At 34.0% G+C, this 19,488-nt stretch overlaps 1 protein-coding gene across 2 annotated transcripts in view; it reads left to right on the forward strand.

The window, feature by feature from the left end:
* Positions 1–377: 377 nt before the first annotated feature.
* LOC143247247 (SPATS2-like protein) overlaps positions 378–19,488 on the forward strand; it is a 51,920-nt gene continuing 32,809 nt past the window's right edge. Inside the window, exons 1-3 of one of the 2 annotated variants that reach the window (XM_076494966.1) lie at positions 378–553; positions 7,808–7,890; positions 11,193–11,301. In XM_076494966.1, coding sequence (XP_076351081.1) covers positions 538–553; positions 7,808–7,890; positions 11,193–11,301 — 208 coding nt within the window. In that variant the 5' untranslated portion in view covers positions 378–537. The remainder of the gene's footprint in view (positions 554–7,807; positions 7,891–11,192; positions 11,302–19,488) is intronic. The other variant, XM_076494965.1, reaches the window with a different exon arrangement.

The raw sequence follows: 19,488 nt of genomic DNA on the forward strand, positions 1-19,488 counted from the left end.
AAGCCTTTAATATATGTATGCGGTATATGTGTACACACTTATAAAATGGACTTTAAACAAACCACAAGTAGAGAATCAACAAAACGGATAAAATATGTGGCGATATTTTTTTTTCAAATACCCATATATTCAAAGAAATAAATAACATCTCTCAGACTATGAGAAACTTTAAATAAAGAGCTATTATTGTTTCCTAGAGCTGGTATGTGCTTAAAATAATTTTAATTTGTAGATTTTTATTGAAATTTACAATATTTTAAATTTAAAAAATAGAATTTATGAAATTTATTATTATAAACTGCATTTTTTTTTATGAGGAAAAGGGAGATCTGAAGGTATAACCTATAACTTTCTTGCTTCGCCACTAGATGGCCATCATGTAGATTTTCAACTTTTGGGAAGAACAGGATACATTTTATAGCATTGATTCAAGATCAGTAAACGAGTTCAATTTTGTGAAATTGATATAACAATTAAATAACGTTATATAAGCGTCATCGCTGCTAACATTCAAAGTAGTTACATTAATTGAGAGAAATGGCTGGGAAAAAAGGTTAGTATAAGTATTAACTGTTAATAATCAGTTGCGTTTCTCTTTTTACAATTTGAAGTTACATCAGCTTAATTTATATTTATTAGTACATTATAAGTGTCATTTAAATATTTTATCAAATTAAAAGTTGTATGGTTCTAATTCATGCATAGTGCCATGGTATTGGTAATGGAAAAGGGAGATTAGATATAAGGCTGGTGATAGTGTTACTAATAATTATTTGTAACTAATAATTATAATTATTAATATAATATAATATAATAATTACTTATCGCTGTTAATATTGACGGTAATTGATGTTAGTACTAACATCACTAGTTAGTATGAAGTTACTGGAAATTAGGAGTAGCATGAGAAAAGGTATTTTCTGTTTTAACAATTCATCTACCAATAAAAAAAGCATTTTGTGTCTTGCATTTCATAAAACAGCTGATAAGGTGCCATACAAGAACAAATGAATTTGTAAATATGTTTAGGATGGATGTAATACTGGTTTGCAGTACTAATAGTAATAAAAGAAATGATCAGTGGATATTTTTATAACTTGGAAGTTGGAGCGCATAATTGTTAATCATTGAGGGGTCTATTTGGAACATTGTTGTTCACAAGAAATATTTGGAAAACCTCCTGGACAAGAAATAATGTTTCTAAATTTGGATGTGTCTTTAAGATATTGAGAAAAGTTGATTCTAATGACTCAAGTAAAAAAATTTAGTGTTAATGGCTGAGAAGAGGGTATTTATAAGTGTGATGTTTAAGAACTTAAATGTATTAAAATTTGCAAAAGGTTTGCATTTTTGTGAGGTAAACATTGTTGCAGAAAAAAGATTTTGGTGGTATTTTTGACAAATTCTAAAGCCTTTTGCTGAGTGTTTAGGTTAGAAAAAAGTATTTATTAAGATCACGCTATTTTAATTTGATATAACATTGGTGAGGCTTAAGTTAAGAAAAGAGCATTTTTGAAGTTTTGGTTGTTTTTTTTTACTGTAGGAAAGTCAAAAACATTCTGAAAATAATACAAAAACATTTTAATGGAATGATATCTGGTTTAACTGATCTTGGAAATTTCTATGAACCATTTCTTTAAGTGGCAAAATGAAAGGTTAGAAATAAAAATGTTAATATTACTGGTAGTGTTCTCAATAAGAATGGAATCCATGGCATTTTGCACAGAGATTTGTTTTCTCATACAAAAAATGTGAGTTTTGCAGGTATATTCAGAAATTTCACTTCACTTATATGAAAAAACATTTAAAATGTGTTAATTTTATAGTGTAATACTGTTATTAGCTTTAGAATAATCACTGATATGAAAATTTTATGTATAGTAGGATACGTTAAATTATTTTGATTCACATAACTACAAGTCAAGCTCATGGATGTTGTGTGGTTTTCCACCTGCACTCTGGGTAGGGTTGCTACCTGAACAGTTTTGAAAAAGATAGTTATATTGATACTTGATATAAAAGAATGGTTTATTTTCTGCCATTACTTGAAATTACTTGCATTTTTGTGAGGTAAACATTGTTGCAGAAAAAAGATTTTGGTGGTATTTTTGACAAATTCTAAAGCCTTTTGCTGAGTGTTTAGGTTAGAAAAAAGTATTTATTAAGATCACGCTATTTTAATTTGATATAACATTGGTGAGGCTTAAGTTAAGAAAAGAGCATTTTTGAAGTTTTGGTTGTTTTTTTTTACTGTAGGAAAGTCAAAAACATTCTGAAAATAATACAAAAACATTTTAATGGAATGATATCTGGTTTAACTGATCTTGGAAATTTCTATGAACCATTTCTTTAAGTGGCAAAATGAAAGGTTAGAAATAAAAATGTTAATATTACTGGTAGTGTTCTCAATAAGAATGGAATCCATGGCATTTTGCACAGAGATTTGTTTTCTCATACAAAAAATGTGAGTTTTGCAGGTATATTCAGAAATTTCACTTCACTTATATGAAAAAAACATTTAAAAATGTGTTAATTTTTATAGTGTAATACTGTTATTAGCTTTAGAATAATCACTGATATGAAAATTTAATGTATAGTAGGATACGTTAAATTATTTTGATTCACATAACTACAAGTCAAGCTCATGGATGTTGTGTGGTTTTCCACCTGCACTCTGGGTAGGGTTGCTACCTGAACAGTTTTGAAAAAGATAGTTATATTGATACTTGATATAAAAGAATGGTTTATTTTCTGCCATTACTTGAAATGGAACACTGTATTTTGTATTTTACCAGTGAGTGAAGAATAGTTCATGAAAATACACAAGGTCCCTGCTAGGGATGATATTCATAAGATTGTAAATCAGTTGGTATTTACTGATTTTCTTAAATCGAGTCTTAAAGGTTACAATAAACCTGTTAAGCTAGGACTTTCTGCAGAAAAATGTCAGTTGTATTTTATGGTATTACTGTTGCTAAACACTCAGCTGAAGGTTCTTTTGATATTCAGGCCTCAATCCCTCTTTTTTTTTCTCACACAAGTGTTCTATGTGTATAACTTTAGTGGTGTTCTTATAATTGAAGATAATATCTAGAGGTTTAGAAACAACTTATTGTACTTTGTCCAGTAAAACTTTAAAACATGTTTGCCAATCCTTTTTCATTGTTGTAACCCTATAATTTGAATAGCAGTTCTGAAGCTTTACAAGTAAGATACTCTGTTATAAATTGTGTAGTACACCAACTTATCCTGTACATAGCCTTGAAAGCTGCTACACGTGATATATTCTACTTTAAATCAGTAAGTAGTCATACAATGGTTAATTTTTTTTAGCATTACAAATTAAAGTATTACCTGCACAATATGTAGAAAAGTCCACCCTTTGAAAATGTTCAGTTTATTAGTTGTGTTTAATTGATTTGTAAACTTGCATGTTTTCTTTATCACCATTCTTCAGTAGTTTATAAAGAGGGCAATGGGTTTCATTAAGTTGTTTCCCAGATTATCCCTGAAGAAGAAAGGTCCACCTTTCAAACATGCTTGGGTTATAAGGGTTTCTATTTCAGTTTTATTAAGACTTCTTGGACCTATGTGTTTTAGCACATCATGAATTAAGTTGTGATTAATGTTTAGATTTCTTGTACAAGTACAAGAAGGTAACAAACTTGATTGTGTAGTGTAGTTGATCACCTGTGAGTATCAGTTGTATTGATTAGTGGAATGTAAAGTAAATGATATAAATTGATTAAATTTATTAATGCTAACAGTAATCAGTTAATTACAATTATGTATGATTATTGCTGTTTTAAATTGTTCCAGTTACTCAAGTAATCAGTGTATTGTTGTGATTTATTATTAGCATATTCAGTTAATTCAAGATTAAATCAAATTGTGTTGTAATTCACAAGAGTAAAAAACTAATCAATGTTAGTGTTGTTAATTGTTTGAATACTTGATGAATTGAATCAAGATCAAACAAGATGACTGCATTAATTATAAGCCAGTTAAGAAAAGTTGGGAAGTTAAACAATAAAGCTCCTGGGTTGGATAATGTTTCTTCAAGGGTTTTGAAGGACATTAAGGATTGGATATGTAAGCCATTTGCTACTTTTTTTTTTCAGTCCTTGAATAGTTGGCAGGCATCAGTAGATTGGAAGTTAGCTAATATAACTTCTTTTTTTCAAGAGAGGTGATAAAACTTGTCCCAGTAATTATAAACCCGTTAGTCTTGCATCAGTTATGGGAAATCTGTTAAATTATGTTTTGCAAAGCCATTTAACAAAGTTTAGAATTTTATTGGATAGTCAAGATGGTTTCACTAAAGGAAAGATCATCCTCAAAATTCTTTTGACATTCTTTTAAAAGGTTACTGCTCATGTAGATAAAGGTAATATTTGGTGTGTCTGGATTTTCAGAGAGCACTTGACAAGGTGTTGCATAAAAGGCTTGTAAAAAAATTATCTCTGTAGGTGTGAGGGATAAGTTAGCAAATTGGATATAAGAGTGGCTGGATGAAAAAAGCAGTGGGTTGTTACAAAGGGAGTTCATTCAAAATGGATCAATCTTGCAAGTAGCACACCTTAGGGCTCAGTATTAGGACCTTTGTTCTTTAATTTATATTGATGACACAGATGAAGGAATGGTCAGTAAACTGCTTAAATTTGCTGATGATGTCAATGTTCTGTGTCTTGTTGGCTGTGAAGAGGATGCTGCTGATTTACAAAAGGATTTAGATCATTTAGTGAGTTGGGCAAGTAAATGGCAGGTTGGTTTTAATTATAATAAATGCAAGATATTGAATGTAGGTTATCATAATTTGAATTACACATAATTTGGATGGGAATAACCTTAACAATGTGATGAAAGAAAAGGATCTAGGTGTAATGGTTGATCAATCTCTTAAACCATCTAAGCAATGTGCTTGTAGTTGGGCGAATAGGATTTTAGGTTGTATGTACAGAAATATTGAATACAAGTCTAAAGAGGTTATAATTTCATTGTACAGGTCATTGATTAAGTCACATTTGAAATATTGTGTTCAGTCTTGGGTTCCTTACCTTAGGAAAGACATCATTGTTGGAAAGGGTTCAGAGAAGGGTTACTAAAATGGTACTTGGGGTGGAAGGTTTGTCATATAAGAGATTAAGATCCTTTAAATTGTTTTCTCTTGAAAAAAAAGAGTTAGAGGAGATCTGATGGAAGAGTTTAGGATGTAACAGGAATTTATATGTTGATTCATCAACATTTTCCACATTTGACAGTGAGAATATTACGTCTAGGGAACACAAGTACAAGTTTTGGCAGAGTAGGAATCATCTTCAGCTAAGACAGTTTCATTTTTTCAACATGGTGGTTGGCCTTTTGAATTGGTTGTCTTTAGATGTTTTAAGTGAGTTTAAGAAAACGTTTGACAAGTATATGATTGGTAAGGGCTGGATTGAAGATTTTTTTTAATTACTTAAATTTAGTTTAGAGGATAGAATACCCACATAGACCAATAGGTCCCATGTTACCCCAAAACGTTGTTAAATATTACTATTGTCAGTAATTTAAGTAATCAAAATATTGTCATTATGATTTCTCTAAATTTATTGAAGGTTGTTGAGCTTAATAAAATAGTGTAAGATTTGCACGTGTTAATTGATCAAAGTTTATTTCAAAATTTGCTGTTTTTTGTCTCTTTATAACAATCAACTGAACTTTACAAGTTAGTAGGTCTGACAGCTAATTAGTAATGAATTCCACTAATTATTCTGCTCTATTTCATTTAAGAGTAAAAAAAACATAAATTATGCATTATGTATTCAACTTAAGAAGTGAAAATGTCACAAACTGTGTTATGTAACTAACTTGAGTTCTAAAATCAGCATAAAATAGTTTAAAATATACTCCTTTTTTTTTTAGCAAATTTCATTAGATAATTTTTATGGAACAAGCCTTTCACTAAAGTGAAACCAATACAAACTGATGGATGTAAATATTCTTCAAAAAAGATTTTTCTGGACTATTAGTGAAGGCTCTGAAAATTTTTCCTTACGTCTGACCATTTGATAACAGCTCTGCTGTGGCATAGCTTCACTGATTAAACCCAACGTCAATCTACAGTTTTCTTTTTTTTATATATATTCTCTGTTTTACTTTTTTATTTGCCTATTTTTTTCCATTGCCCACAATTATCCCAAGTTCGCAAAATCTCATACCTTGGGGATACTTGTTCAGAAGAAAACTGCAATTTTAAACATTTAAATTTAATTACTGATATTAATCTATAGTTACACCTTGCAGTAAAACATTGAAGCTATAGGGATAACTTAATGGGAAGTGAGATTTTTCACTAGTGGGTACAGTAGTTGATTGTGTCTGCTACTATAACTTTCTTCTTGAATTCAGTTCATATTCAGTGTAGGTGATGCACTTAGTTGTGTGATGCTAGTTTTCTGTGACATGTATTCATGACAGGATTGTTATATTTCAAATGCTTAAAATTAAAGCCTTCTGATTCAATGTTTTGAACAATCATAAATTGTTGTATTTTCCAGGATGTTAATAAATGTAAACGTGTTTACCTAAGTCATGAAGTAAGTTGTTAAAATCTTTATTTTATACAAAATTAAACCTGTTACATAGAAGACGTACTGTTCTTGTTGTATGAGATAATTTGTATAGTGTAATTAACACTTCCTAAGATCTAGCAGGAGTGTGTGGTTGATTTAAGCTAATGTTGGACTACCAGTGTGGTAATTAGTCTGTGAATATTTTCAAATTGTTCCTTTTTTTTTAATGCACAGGTATTCTACAACAGGCTTACTTGTGTTGGTTAGCGTACGGGCATGCTACAGCAGGCTTGCTTGTGTTGGTTAGCGTACGGGCATGCTACAGCAGGCTTGCTTGTGTTGGTTAACGTACGGGTATGCTACAGCAGGCTTGCTTGTGTTGGTTAACGTACGGGTATGCTACAGCAGGCTTGCTTGTGTTGGTTAACGTATGGGTATGCTACAGCAGGCTTGCTTGTGTTGGTTAACATACGGGTATGCTACAGCAGGCTTGCTTGTGTTGGTTAACGTACGGGTATGCTACAGCAGGCTTGCTTGTGTTGGTTAACGTACGGGTATGCTACAGCAGGCTTGCTTGTGTTAGTTAACGTACAGGTATACATACTAGTGCCATAGAAGTTGAGGAATTTACTGATTAATTAATTATCAGACTTCTTATTTTATTACATTATCTAATTCATTATTCTTACAGTTGGTATAGTAATAAATTGTAATAATTAACACTAATTAGTTAAACTAAGCAACCTTGAATTAATAGAAAAATTTCACTTGTATAATTAGAAATGAAACCCACTACAGCAGAAATTCTAATTTTTATTTGTTTATTATGTTTGTAACATTAAAAATTCAATATTAAGTTATTCAGTTATTTCATTATACTAATCAATGATAGTTGCCCATCACAAACACAAACATGAATATATAACAACCATTTAGTTAGGTTGTTATAGTTGAATGTGGATAACAGATTAGCTTACCTATAAGAAAGACTAGAGTTAAACATTTGTATTTATGTTGTTGATGGCTGTGTGATTTGACAAGTCTTTGACAATGACCTACAAATTCATCAAATCAACAAGAATATTTAATAAAAACTTGGTAAGTTTTGAGAATTAATTTTTTTAAATTGCAAATATTAGGTTCTTTTAAATTTTGCTTCCAACAGCTGTTAATATTTTTGTGTCCAGTTATTTTTGTCTGTCATTAGTTCTGTCATATTACATAGTAACCTCTGGTGGTTTTTTTTGGTACAGATGGAGTTATTTATGATTCACGTACAAACAGAGCTTTAGCTTCTGACCAGCCGAATCTTAATCAAGATCTGTTGAAAGAAAAGGTAAGTTGCTTGTTTATCATGTTTGTTTACTGCAAATCATTTCATATGTAAAATTTCTTTTAGGCATATTAAGTATATTTTAATCTTGTTAGGTAGATCACAGAGATAATCATTAATATAATTGTTAAAAGGTACAAAAAATGAAATAAATTTGCAATGTAAAAAAACCACTGCATCCAAAATGTGTATATTTGTGCTACAGTAATATCCAATACATGTATGTTGGGTCTGTAGTAGCATCCAGTCCTTTCCCAGAACATTTCCCAGTGCTGTTGTTGTACTTGTTAACTCTGAATGTATGAACTGACTTCTACTCTTTCACACCACCTTCAAATAAAGAGGGAGCAGAATAGAAACATTTGAACACAATTTGAGTTAATTTCTATGTATTGATTGGCCAAGAACCAGTTAATGAGGTTTTGGAAAATAAATATAAGGTGGAACAACATGAAATTTAATACACAGTGAAATTAGTTTCTCATTATTTTGGGCTGATGGTATAGTCCATCTAACAGAGCTGGATAAAAATTTGTTAGATTTGATCAGATTACTGGGTTTTTGAGAAAAAGAAAGTCAACCAGTAAGATAATTACTTCATTACTTCTAATCAGATGTAATTAAGGTGACCCAGTTATGTTCAACATACTCTAAACTTGAGAGTAATGTTTTGATTATAGAATCCAAGTAGCTTTAATAGGAGTATTGAGTTACTAGTATGAGTGTACTTAAATTTAAATATTATATTTTACCCACATTTCTTCAACAGATTGGCAATCAGCTCTATGCCAAGTATAGAAATGTGATTATAAAACCATTTGTAGTTATTACTTGCCATTCTAGTATATGTTAAATCTAGTTGATAAAGATTTTCAAAATGAATTAGCATTATAAATTGTAGTTAAATTCTTGTTTTAAAATCTTCTGAATATTGTATTAAATAATTAACAAAATATTCTTTGTTTACTAGCATATGTGTTACTTGGTATAACATTATAGTCTGACCTTTTTAAACGGGTTCATAGGAATAGTGAAAGTGAAGTAAAATGTAGTTAGATTCAGATTTTTGAAATTACGGTTTTTGTGGTATTTTCTATTACATACGTTGGTACAGAGAACATTATTGTTCAACAGGTGTTTGTATCTCGGTTATATGTATGAAATGTGGCAGATCAGGTGTTGTTCGTTTAACATAAGGAGCAGTGAAACTATGTTTAGCTTCCTTTAATGTAATAAGCAGTGAAACTATCTGTTTATAAATCCATTTCCTGAATTAAACACATGAAACGTTATTGTTTGGACAGATTTGTTGCACCTGCACACAGCTTGTAGTAGGTCTTTCAGTGCTGCTGGTGGGATAAACCAAGGAAAATTGATTACTGTAATAAAGGAAATCCATACTAGATGGCAGTATGCTATAACTCACAAAGAGTCTTCTACTTGTATACAATTTGGTGCATAATCACACATGAGTTTTTATGTTTATAAACTTTTATCAACTAATTACCTCCACTTGTATTAGGTCATTTACTTACTAATTACCTCTACTTGTATTAGAAAGTAATTTATTTCTGTTTTCAGTTTGTAGAGTAGGTTGTATGTTTAGTGCACTAAGATAATATTAAAGTGTTCTGTATCTTTAAATGTAACTAATAAACCATTTTACTCTACATCTTTAAAGAAACCTGACACCAGTTAATAAGTTCCCATAAGATATTTAAAACAATGGTAATTGAACAGCTGAACTCATGACAAAAACATGCCTAGTGTCATGTTGTGAAATTTTATACTGATGCTACATTATATTTCACAAACAGGATATTCTACACTAAACTGTTATGTTTTAATCACACCATCATTCATATTTAAGTTGACAAAACCTAAGGAATAAAAATCTAGATTTACTATATGTTATTGTTAGTGGCTCTTAACATGACTGACATACTCAACAATTACTTCTCAACATATAGGTGGTATAAAATATAAATAGCTCAGAGTAAAACCAAGAATGCAACACAATTAACCTTTCTAAAGTCTATGAACTAATTTAAATTGATAGATTAACTTAAACATATTTTTTGTCACTGGGGGCAGGTACTTTTGCTTGTATGTATATATAGTAGAGATGGACAATATAGGTATTAAGATTAAAACAAATAACCTTTTGACCTCCCTATATCATCAACAGGTTAATCTGATAGTGACTTAAGTAGGTGGCAATGGTATTTGTCTTATGTTTTAAGTAAGTGTTTAATACTAATATCAGCCATCTTTACTATATATTTACTTCAAGTGGGTTCCTTATCAATATATATACGGGTATTTAATGCACATGAAACAAGTTTATTTCTAGTGGTTATGACTTTAAGGCTAAAACAACATAAGACCTCACAAGTAATAGTTCTAAACTCCATCAGTAAAAATCTTGATAAAAGGTGTGTTTTATGTAGTGTCAACTCCTCACAAAGTGACTACTACATTTAAACAGCTATATAATTAACTGTGAGTTTTAAGATTATACATCCTTTAGCAGTTAAGGTACTTTGTTTTCAAATGTTTGCCATTGTCTGTGCCAAAATTAAGTTTCATAATATGTACCAAATGTTTGTAGATTTTACAGTGTAACTACGTAACAGATCCTGTCCTGTCAGGAATTAATTCTTTAAGTGCTCCCTAATGGCATAGTAGTGTGTCTGCAGACTTACAGTGCTAAAATCCAGGTTTTAATACCTGTGGCAGACAGAACACAGATAGCCCATTGTGTAGTTTTGTGCTTAATTACAAACAAACCAACAAAATTCCCCAAGTGCTCTTTTCTTGCACATGAATACAACTGTACGTGTTGCACTTAACAGAGAAGAATGGTCCAAAATAGATTCTTCTTTAAAGGATGTCTCAAAATTCATTTACACTAAACTGAGTAATTTAGTGATTGATACATTTCATAATATGGTGTTACTTTCTAACCTCTAGCTCTTCACTTGTATGTAGATGTGTGTCAAGTTTAGATCAGCTAAACCCTCACAGATGTACAAACATTTATATGTATCAAGTCTAGTTCAGCTGAATCCCCACAGATATACAAATATTTATATACGTCTGTTGAGTCTGGTTCACCTAAAGCCCCACAAATATACAAATATTTATGTACGTCTGTCGAGTCTGGTTTCAACATCTGCCTGAAACAATAAATTACTGGGCAGCTGGACTTTGCAATATCCATGTAATGCTAATTGAAATGTTTTACATGTAGTTTCAGATGTACTGTGGGTTATGACTAACAATATTTTTTATAATTCCTTTAGATTCGTCAGGTTAAGGAAGTAATATCATATAAAAGTAACGATGACATTGTATTGGTTCTCCAGTATTACGATTACGACGTAACCCAAACCATTAGTGCCTTCATGGAAGGTAAACACACTTTTTGCAATTTTCAAATTATTTTTTGTTTGTATTTGTATATGACTTTTAAGAAATATTAACCTAAATATCAAACTTACTTTTAGCTGGAAACTAATTTAATCATTGTAATAGGTAAAGATTTCAATATTTTGATTTTTTTAGTTATGACCGGTAAAAATAAGGCACTCTTATGGTGTAATAATGATTTGAATGGCTGTTTTTTGTAAAAGTGGTTAACAAACACATATTCACTCCACATATGTTTGATGTGCTCTTTTCTTGTGTTACATAATTGTTTTTTTTATAATAGTTTGACACTTTTTATTCTAGAGTTTTCAGGTATAGGTTCTAGGTATAAACTATTCAAGTGGTTGTGACGTCATGAGTGTCCTGTTCTTACAGCTGTTCGAAAAGTACACAACTGATATTTTGACACAACGTAACTTTTGTCCATTACATTTTATGCTATTTGTATGGGCTGTTGGAATACTTTGCTTTATATTGTCTAGATTATTTAGCAATTTAAGCTTTTTTATATTTGGCATTCTCAAGATTGGGCCTATGAGACATGAACTATACAGATACTAGAAAGTTGAGGATATGATATGTAGAAGGACAGGTGTATTAACTTGTTACCATTCAAGTGAACATAGTGTTGAATTTTTGTTTATTTTAAATTTAAAAAAATAACAAACTGGGAGTGGCTCATCAGAATAGTGAAATAATGAAAATTGAATTAAACAAAATATAATAGATTGTAGACAAAGCCTATGAGTTTTGGTGCTTTTAAAATCAGAAACAAATGATTCCCAAAGATTTGTACTTTCCATAGCTAACCAGTCGAAAAATGGGGAATGAAACGCAGAAGTGAGAACTCCATACTGCAACTGTCCCATGAAACAATAACTTTCTTGACTGGACAGTCTACAGAAATTAACACCTTAGGCTTCATTTAACGCAGTACTTTAACTGGATTTAGGATGGTCCAGTCTAGAACTTTAGAATTAGAATTTTGTGGATAGAAATATGTAAATAGGAGAGTGAGTTGTTTAGTATTTTGTTCCATATTGTATACCAAAAACAGGGAATGTCATGGTGTAACATGAGGGAAGTATGAAAAATACAACACAAGACACTTTTATACATTCTTTCAAGGTTAATGATATCCCAACCAGTTATTCTAACAAAATAGAGTTGGCTAAACACAAACGTGATTTTGACATATTTTGGTGGTGTTTATATTTTAATCACATTGTAGTTATGATAATGCCAGTTCTCAATTAAAAAAAACAAACTGAATTTTAACATCGAGTAATCCTAAAGTGGATTGATATTTGAAATACAGAAAACTAAAACAAATTCTTAGTTCTTGTAGAAAACTAATTCATTAAGATATTCCTCCTCCTTACTATAACAAAAAATCTTTGAAGTGAATAACTGTTGCTGTCAGTTTTTGTTATTCTTTAATATTCATGTTGCTGAGTATATTCAAAATGTTTAATTTTGATCAAAAGCATTTTAACCCCCCCCCTCGGTGTGGATTCCTGTACATGGTGAGGAGACCTCCCAGGGAAAGTTCTGTTCTTTCAGTTTACCTCCTCTGGGATCTAAACATCCACCCACATGTTTGCCATGTGTGGTGACCCGTGAAGGGGAGGAAAGAATCCTGGTGGTAGAGAAGTCCAATCCTAACACACCACTTTGGCCTTGAATTCCTGTAGATGGGCAGCTTTGGGGTGTCCCCCCCTTCACTCATTTTGCTGGTCCACTTGGGCTAGAGTCAACCAAGTACCAGTGTTGGAAGTTCTCAACGGATGTTGTGGACATTGTGTCTGATGTTTAAGTATAGTGTTCACAAAACCCTGGCATTGTTGCAGTGTCCTTGCTTGGCATTGTAGTGCGTCTCCTCGTAGGGCTTCATGGTGGGTGGGGTCAGTGGGCACCGAATTTTTTTTTTCCTATGGATCCTCCTAATAAAAATTTAAATAAAATAGTGAAAAACAGTCAACAGGTAAATGACCACATCTTGAAGACCCTAATCAGCAATCTTCAACATCTGTGCCACCAGTTGTACCTCATTTTCTCATCCTACATTCTCTTTCAGAAAAACCTTCAGGGCAAATGTCCCCCTTTTTTATTCAGAAGGGACTGGAGGGACTTGCTGGCTCTTCAAAGTCAGTAAAGAAACTTTGATCTGGTGACATATTGGTGGAAACATCCACATTTCAACACAGTGAACTCCTCTTGAATTCAAAGGCAATTGGGGATATACCAGTTAAGGTAACACCTCATGCAACTTTGAATTCATCAAGAGGAGTTATTGTTGAAAGCGATTTGAAGAACATCTCCAAGTCAGAGATTCTCACTGGTTTCTTCACTTAGGTATTTTCTGCAGTAAGGCACATCTCCATTCGCAAAGATGGAGTTACATTGTCAACCAATATCTTCATTCTGACATTTAAATCACCACGTCCACCTGCTACCATCAAGGCAAGTTATCTCAATTGCAGGGTATGGCCATACATTCCAAACCCTCTCTGATGTTTCCAGTGTCAGAGGTTTGGTCACTCAAAGATGTTACATCATGGTTCCCTGACATGTGCTCATTGTGGTGGGAAGGACCAAGATGCCTATGAGTGTGAAATGGACTTTCATTGTGTCAATTGCAATGGCTCTCACCCGTCCTACTTTCGTTTTTGCTCTAAATGGTTGGAAGAAAAAGAGGTGCAGCATTTGAAAAGGATTCATAACATTACTTATCCTAAGGCTCAAATTGCTGTCCACCACTTTATCTCAGACATATGCTGCTGCACTTCATTCTACATCTACAGTGGGAGTGCAGACAAATCTCTCTGTGACTCCAAGAGAATAGTTCTCAAAACAAATGAAAAGCCTTTTGACATCCATGGTTAAAAATGTTGATGAATCAACTTCTACACCCATCTCTGTTCCTCCCATACATTTCAACAAACCCCAAGGTCCACATCCTTTGGTTCCGGGTACAGGCATTGTCTGGGATACATTTTCTTCTCCTACCCCAAGATGCAAAACAATCAATCGTTCATATCCTCAGTCACTGGAATCCCCTACCAAGAACAAAAACCTGCCCAATCGACTCAGGGCAGGATCCATGGAGGTCGATGAACTTCCCTTGAATAAGGACAGTAAGGAAAAACTGACGTGGTCATAAACAGAAGGGTTCTCCACCCAATTCACCTACATGTCATTAAAAATGGCCACCTTGAAACAATGGAAATGTCGAGGTTTACATTCTAATCTGGATTACATCAAAACACTGATTGTTTCCTACCACCCAGTATGTCTTTCCTTACAGGAAACATTTCTGAAACCTGCCGATACAGTCACCTTTTGGCAGTTTTCTTTGTATAGAAATGACAGGCTGTGTGATGGACGAGTGCAAGGAGGGGTGGCACTGTTGGTAGATCAGCATGTGCACACCCTTGGAGGCCATAGCCATCCATGTTTCCTTGGGTCATACCATCACTGTTTGTTCTCTTTACCTGTCACCTGAAGAGACATATGGCCAATCAGATTTTGATATTCTCACTGAACAGTTGCTGTCTTCCTTTTTAATCCTGGGAGACTTTAATGGAGATCATCCCCTCTGGGGATGTGCTGTTATTGATAGGAGAGGTTGCTCTGTAGAGTATGCTCTCTGATCACAACTTTTTCTCTTTCTATTGCTGGTTCTTCTACTTATTTCCATGCATCTTGTCAGTCCTTTACTGCTATTGATCTCTCAGTTTGCTCCCCTTCATTATTCTCCCATTTTTCATTTTTCGTGTAGGGTTGACAATAATCCATGAGGCAGTGATCATTTTCCTATAATTTTGAGAGAGACTGGCCATGGTCGATGCCACCCAACCTGCATGCCCCACTGGCCCACTTTCACTGGTGTTGCAGAACTTTCTTCTGCCATTGTCTGTCAGCCATCAATAGATGACTGTGTGGCAGCAGTAACTGACTGTATTATACAAGCAGCTGCTCAATGTATTCCTAAAATTTTGACACATTTTAAACTATACCCTTGTCCATGGTGGAATCCTGCCTTCCACATGGCACAGAACGCTCAAAAATGGGCCTGGGATATTTTCCGTAGATATCCCACACTCTTAACCTGCATCGCTTTCCAGCGGGCCCATGCACTTGCTCAGTGGGTAAGATATCAAAGCCAGAATGAATCATGGATTAAGTTCACACCTGGTATATCTTCTACCACCAGTTCCAATGTCACATGGGACAAGATTCAAAAGGTCAGTGGACAATACAATTCTGTCCCCCTCTTGATCTTACTCTAATGGCCAAGAAGTGGCTGATATCCAAAGCATTGCTGATACTCTAGGTGAAAACTTTTGCCAGTTATCTAGCACTTCTGCTTCTTCCTCCACCTTCTTAGCCATCAAAACTCGGGTAGAGAGATCAACTCACTCTTTTACACTGATGGAATTGAAGGGGCCCTTCATCAATCTGGAAGTACATCGGTTGGACCAGATGATGTACACTGACATGCTGCACCATCTATCTCCTGCTTTTCTTGCTATTCTTCTAATTGTATTTAACTGGATGTGGCAGGAGAATGTTTTTCCTGATGCCCGGTGCCAGGCTATTGTCCTACCTTTCTCTAAGCCTGGGAAGGATCCCAAGATTTCTTCAAACTACCATCCAATTGTTTTGACGAGCTGTCTCTGTAAGACCTTAGAGAGGATGGTTAATGCTCATCTTGTTTGGTTCCTCAAATTAAACAACCTCCTCTCGCCCACCCAGTGTGGGTTCCGACAACAGCACTCCACTATGGACCATCTAATTCAACTTGAGATGTCAATCAGAGAAGCCTTTCTCAAATAACAACATCTTGTATCAATATTCTTTGACATTGAGAATGCTTATGACACAACATGAAGGTATGGCATTTTGCAAGATCTCCATATGTTTGGGTTACGTGGACATTTACCCATTTTTATTATAAATATTTAATGGACAGGAGATTCAAAGTTCGTGTGGGTTTGACACATTCCAGTTCTCTTCTACAGGAACTTGGAGTCCCTCAGGGTTGTGTTTTGAGTGTCACACTTTTCAGTATAAAAATTAATGCCATCACTGAACAACTCCCTTTCACTGTTGCAAACGGACTCTATATCGATAACTTTCACATCTCATGTCAGTCGTCGAAGATGAGGTATATTGAGTGCAGCTATAGACTGCCCTCAATCATGTACTGAAGTGGACCACAGCAAATGGCTTTACTTTCTCTCTGAAACTGTTTGCATGCACTTTTGCCACCAACAGGGTTTTCACCCTGATCCTGAACTTTGTATTGGTGAAGTTTTGCTGCCTATGGTCCCTGAGACCACATTCGTGGGGCTTATCTTTAACCGTAAACTAACCTTTATTCCACACATCAAGCAGCTATGGATCAAATGTACAAGAGCATTGAACATCCTCCGTGTCCTCTCTACCACCACTTGGGGAGCAGATTGATGTTCTGTGTTAAAAATGTATCATGCTCTTATTCGATCGAAACTCGACTATGGATCACTGGTCTATGGCTCTGCCAGACCATCTGCCTTCAAGATGCTGGACCCTATTCATCATCAAGGACTTCGGCTTTGCACTGGGGCTTTCTGCACCTCCCCAGTTCAGAGCTGAAACATAGAGTCTCATGAACCTTTTTTTGCAACTGTCTTTACTATATGCTTCGAAACTTCGTTCCTTATCAAAGCATCAAACCTGGGGTTGTGTTTTCTTTCCTCGGTGAGCTATACTTTTTCAGAACAGATGATCTGCCCTTGCTCCTTTTGGCCTTCGTATCCAGGCACAGTTGGATGAATTGGGTCTGTCCTTGGATAACATTGCAGTATTCACTGGTCAGCCCATTCCACCATAATTTATTACAGTCTACAAATATGACCTTTCTTTAAGTCATCTGAGAAAAGCAGATACTCCCGATTGGAAGTACCATCTTTTATTTACTGATCATCTTTCAAACAATCTTTCCATTTCAATTTATACGGATTGTTCCAAATCAGGTGACTCTGTGGGCTCTGCCATGGTTTGTTGCAGTTCTGTGGTTGTGTGCAGAATCTCCTCTACAGCTTCTGTGTTCACTGCTGAACTGTACGCCATATCTCTTGCCCTGAATCATATTGAAGCTGAGCAGTACACCGACTGCACTATTTATACTGACTCCCTTAGTTCTTTGCTGGCTCACACCCTGTTCTCGCTGATATTTAAAACCGACTGGCTCATTTCTCATTAGCATCTACTTATATCCAGTTTTTCTGGATACCGGACCATGTTGGTATTCGAGGAAATGAGCTCGCAGGCACGGCAGCTAAATCTATCTGCTCTGGCACTGTCACCGCCATGCCTATTCCATACATCGACTATGGTCCTGTATTCAAGGCTTGGCTCCGTGCCATCTGGCAGTGGACATGGAGTGAGCAATGGGAAAACAAGCTTCTCCAAATAAAACCCTATATTGGACTTTGGCCATCTTGCATTCATAAGGATTGGAAGGAGGAAGTTGTTATAACTAGGCTACGCATTGGTCACAGTTTATTTAACTCGTCGTTTTCTTTCATCTGGAACCGATGCACCAGTGTGTAGTTTGTGTAACACTTAGATCACAATAAGCCACATTTTACTTTCTTGTCATTGTTATGATTCACAATGACAGCACAATTTTAAGCATGTTCTGTCCCAATGTTTGTCCATAACAATTGACAGTGTTATTGGTGATGGTGGCACTGTCCACATTGGTGAAGTTTTTAGTTTTTTAAAGGCCATTAATCTTTTTTAATGTCATGTAAGTTTTTCTGATTTATACATTAAACCTTTTTTAATGTGGTTCCCTTTTAAGAATCGCAGTCTCTCTAGTTTGATTTGAAATCAGAAAATGGCCATAACATTAAATAACTTGACATCAGGACTGGAAAGGCCAATTTCAGGTAACTAATGCTGCTGTTTTGAAATGTCTGTTTGAACTACCTGTTAGTCATCCTGGCAAGTTATTATTAAAATTTTGCTACATGTCTTTTAAAACTTTTATTACTTTTTGAAAATGGCCATAATGTCACATAACTTGGAACCAGGACTAGAAAGGCCAATTTCAGGTGACTGACAGTGATTTTTATACTTGCCTATTGGTCTTCCTGGCAGGTTATAATAATTGCCATTATGCTCCAGAAAGTCCTTTACAACTTCTCTTACTGTAGTTTTTCTCTTAATGTTGTAGACTAGATTTCAACATTGGTTTTATGCTATTTGTGTTTTTTTTTAAACTCTCTTTTGTTTTACCTTAATTTCCTTTCATGAATTTTACTACATTTACTTTAATTTTACCTTTTTACTGGATGTTTGGCACAGATAGTCTAGCTGCTTTGTGCCATACAACACTAAATCAACCAACCAACCAATCTTAAAATCCTACTTAAATATCTGGATAACAGTATTGAGTTTTCAATGTCATATGTTTGTGTTACTTTGTAATTTTCCTTTGTTATATTCTGCTATAAACTCAAGTGCTTTTCTATTTGCTTTAATTTTGTGTAGATTAAAATATTTTAATCCCTGTGTTTTTCAGATATTTTTTTCAGGGTAGACCAACAAGGCATTGAAACTAAAGCTAATATTATGCAACAAAAATGAAATTCTTTTATGTAAGGCACAGATTTGTGCAAATAAACATTTGCTGAAAGTCTCATTTCTGAAATTATCCTGTACACATGTATTACTGCAAGTTGACTTAGAATTATAGTCACTATAGTATGAATTGAATGTACTATGTTGTTTGAATTTTCCAGTTTCCTCAATTTAATTAACACTACAATAGTATTATTCAAGTAAACCCAATATAATTTCCTGATATATTTTTTTTTCCTTTAAGACATTTCATGTCTACATGTATATCAGTGAAAATTTACTATGGAATAAAACCTGCAGCTGGTAACAGAACTTGCAGGTGTTGCCTGTGTTCATTTAACCTGTATTTTATGGATATTTAAGAAAAGCAAACACTATACAAGGGCCTAGAACCAATCCTGTAGCTGTGAAAGAAACTTGGAATGTTGCTTGGGTTTGTGTACTCTGTATTTATGGATATCCAAGAAAAACAAACACTACAGTAAGGTTCTGGAGCCAAACCTGTAGCTGTTAAAGGAACTTGGAGGTGTTGTT

The sequence above is a fragment of the Tachypleus tridentatus genome, chromosome 3, assembly GCF_004210375.1.
Source record: "Tachypleus tridentatus isolate NWPU-2018 chromosome 3, ASM421037v1, whole genome shotgun sequence".
NCBI lineage: Eukaryota > Metazoa > Arthropoda > Merostomata > Xiphosura > Limulidae > Tachypleus > Tachypleus tridentatus.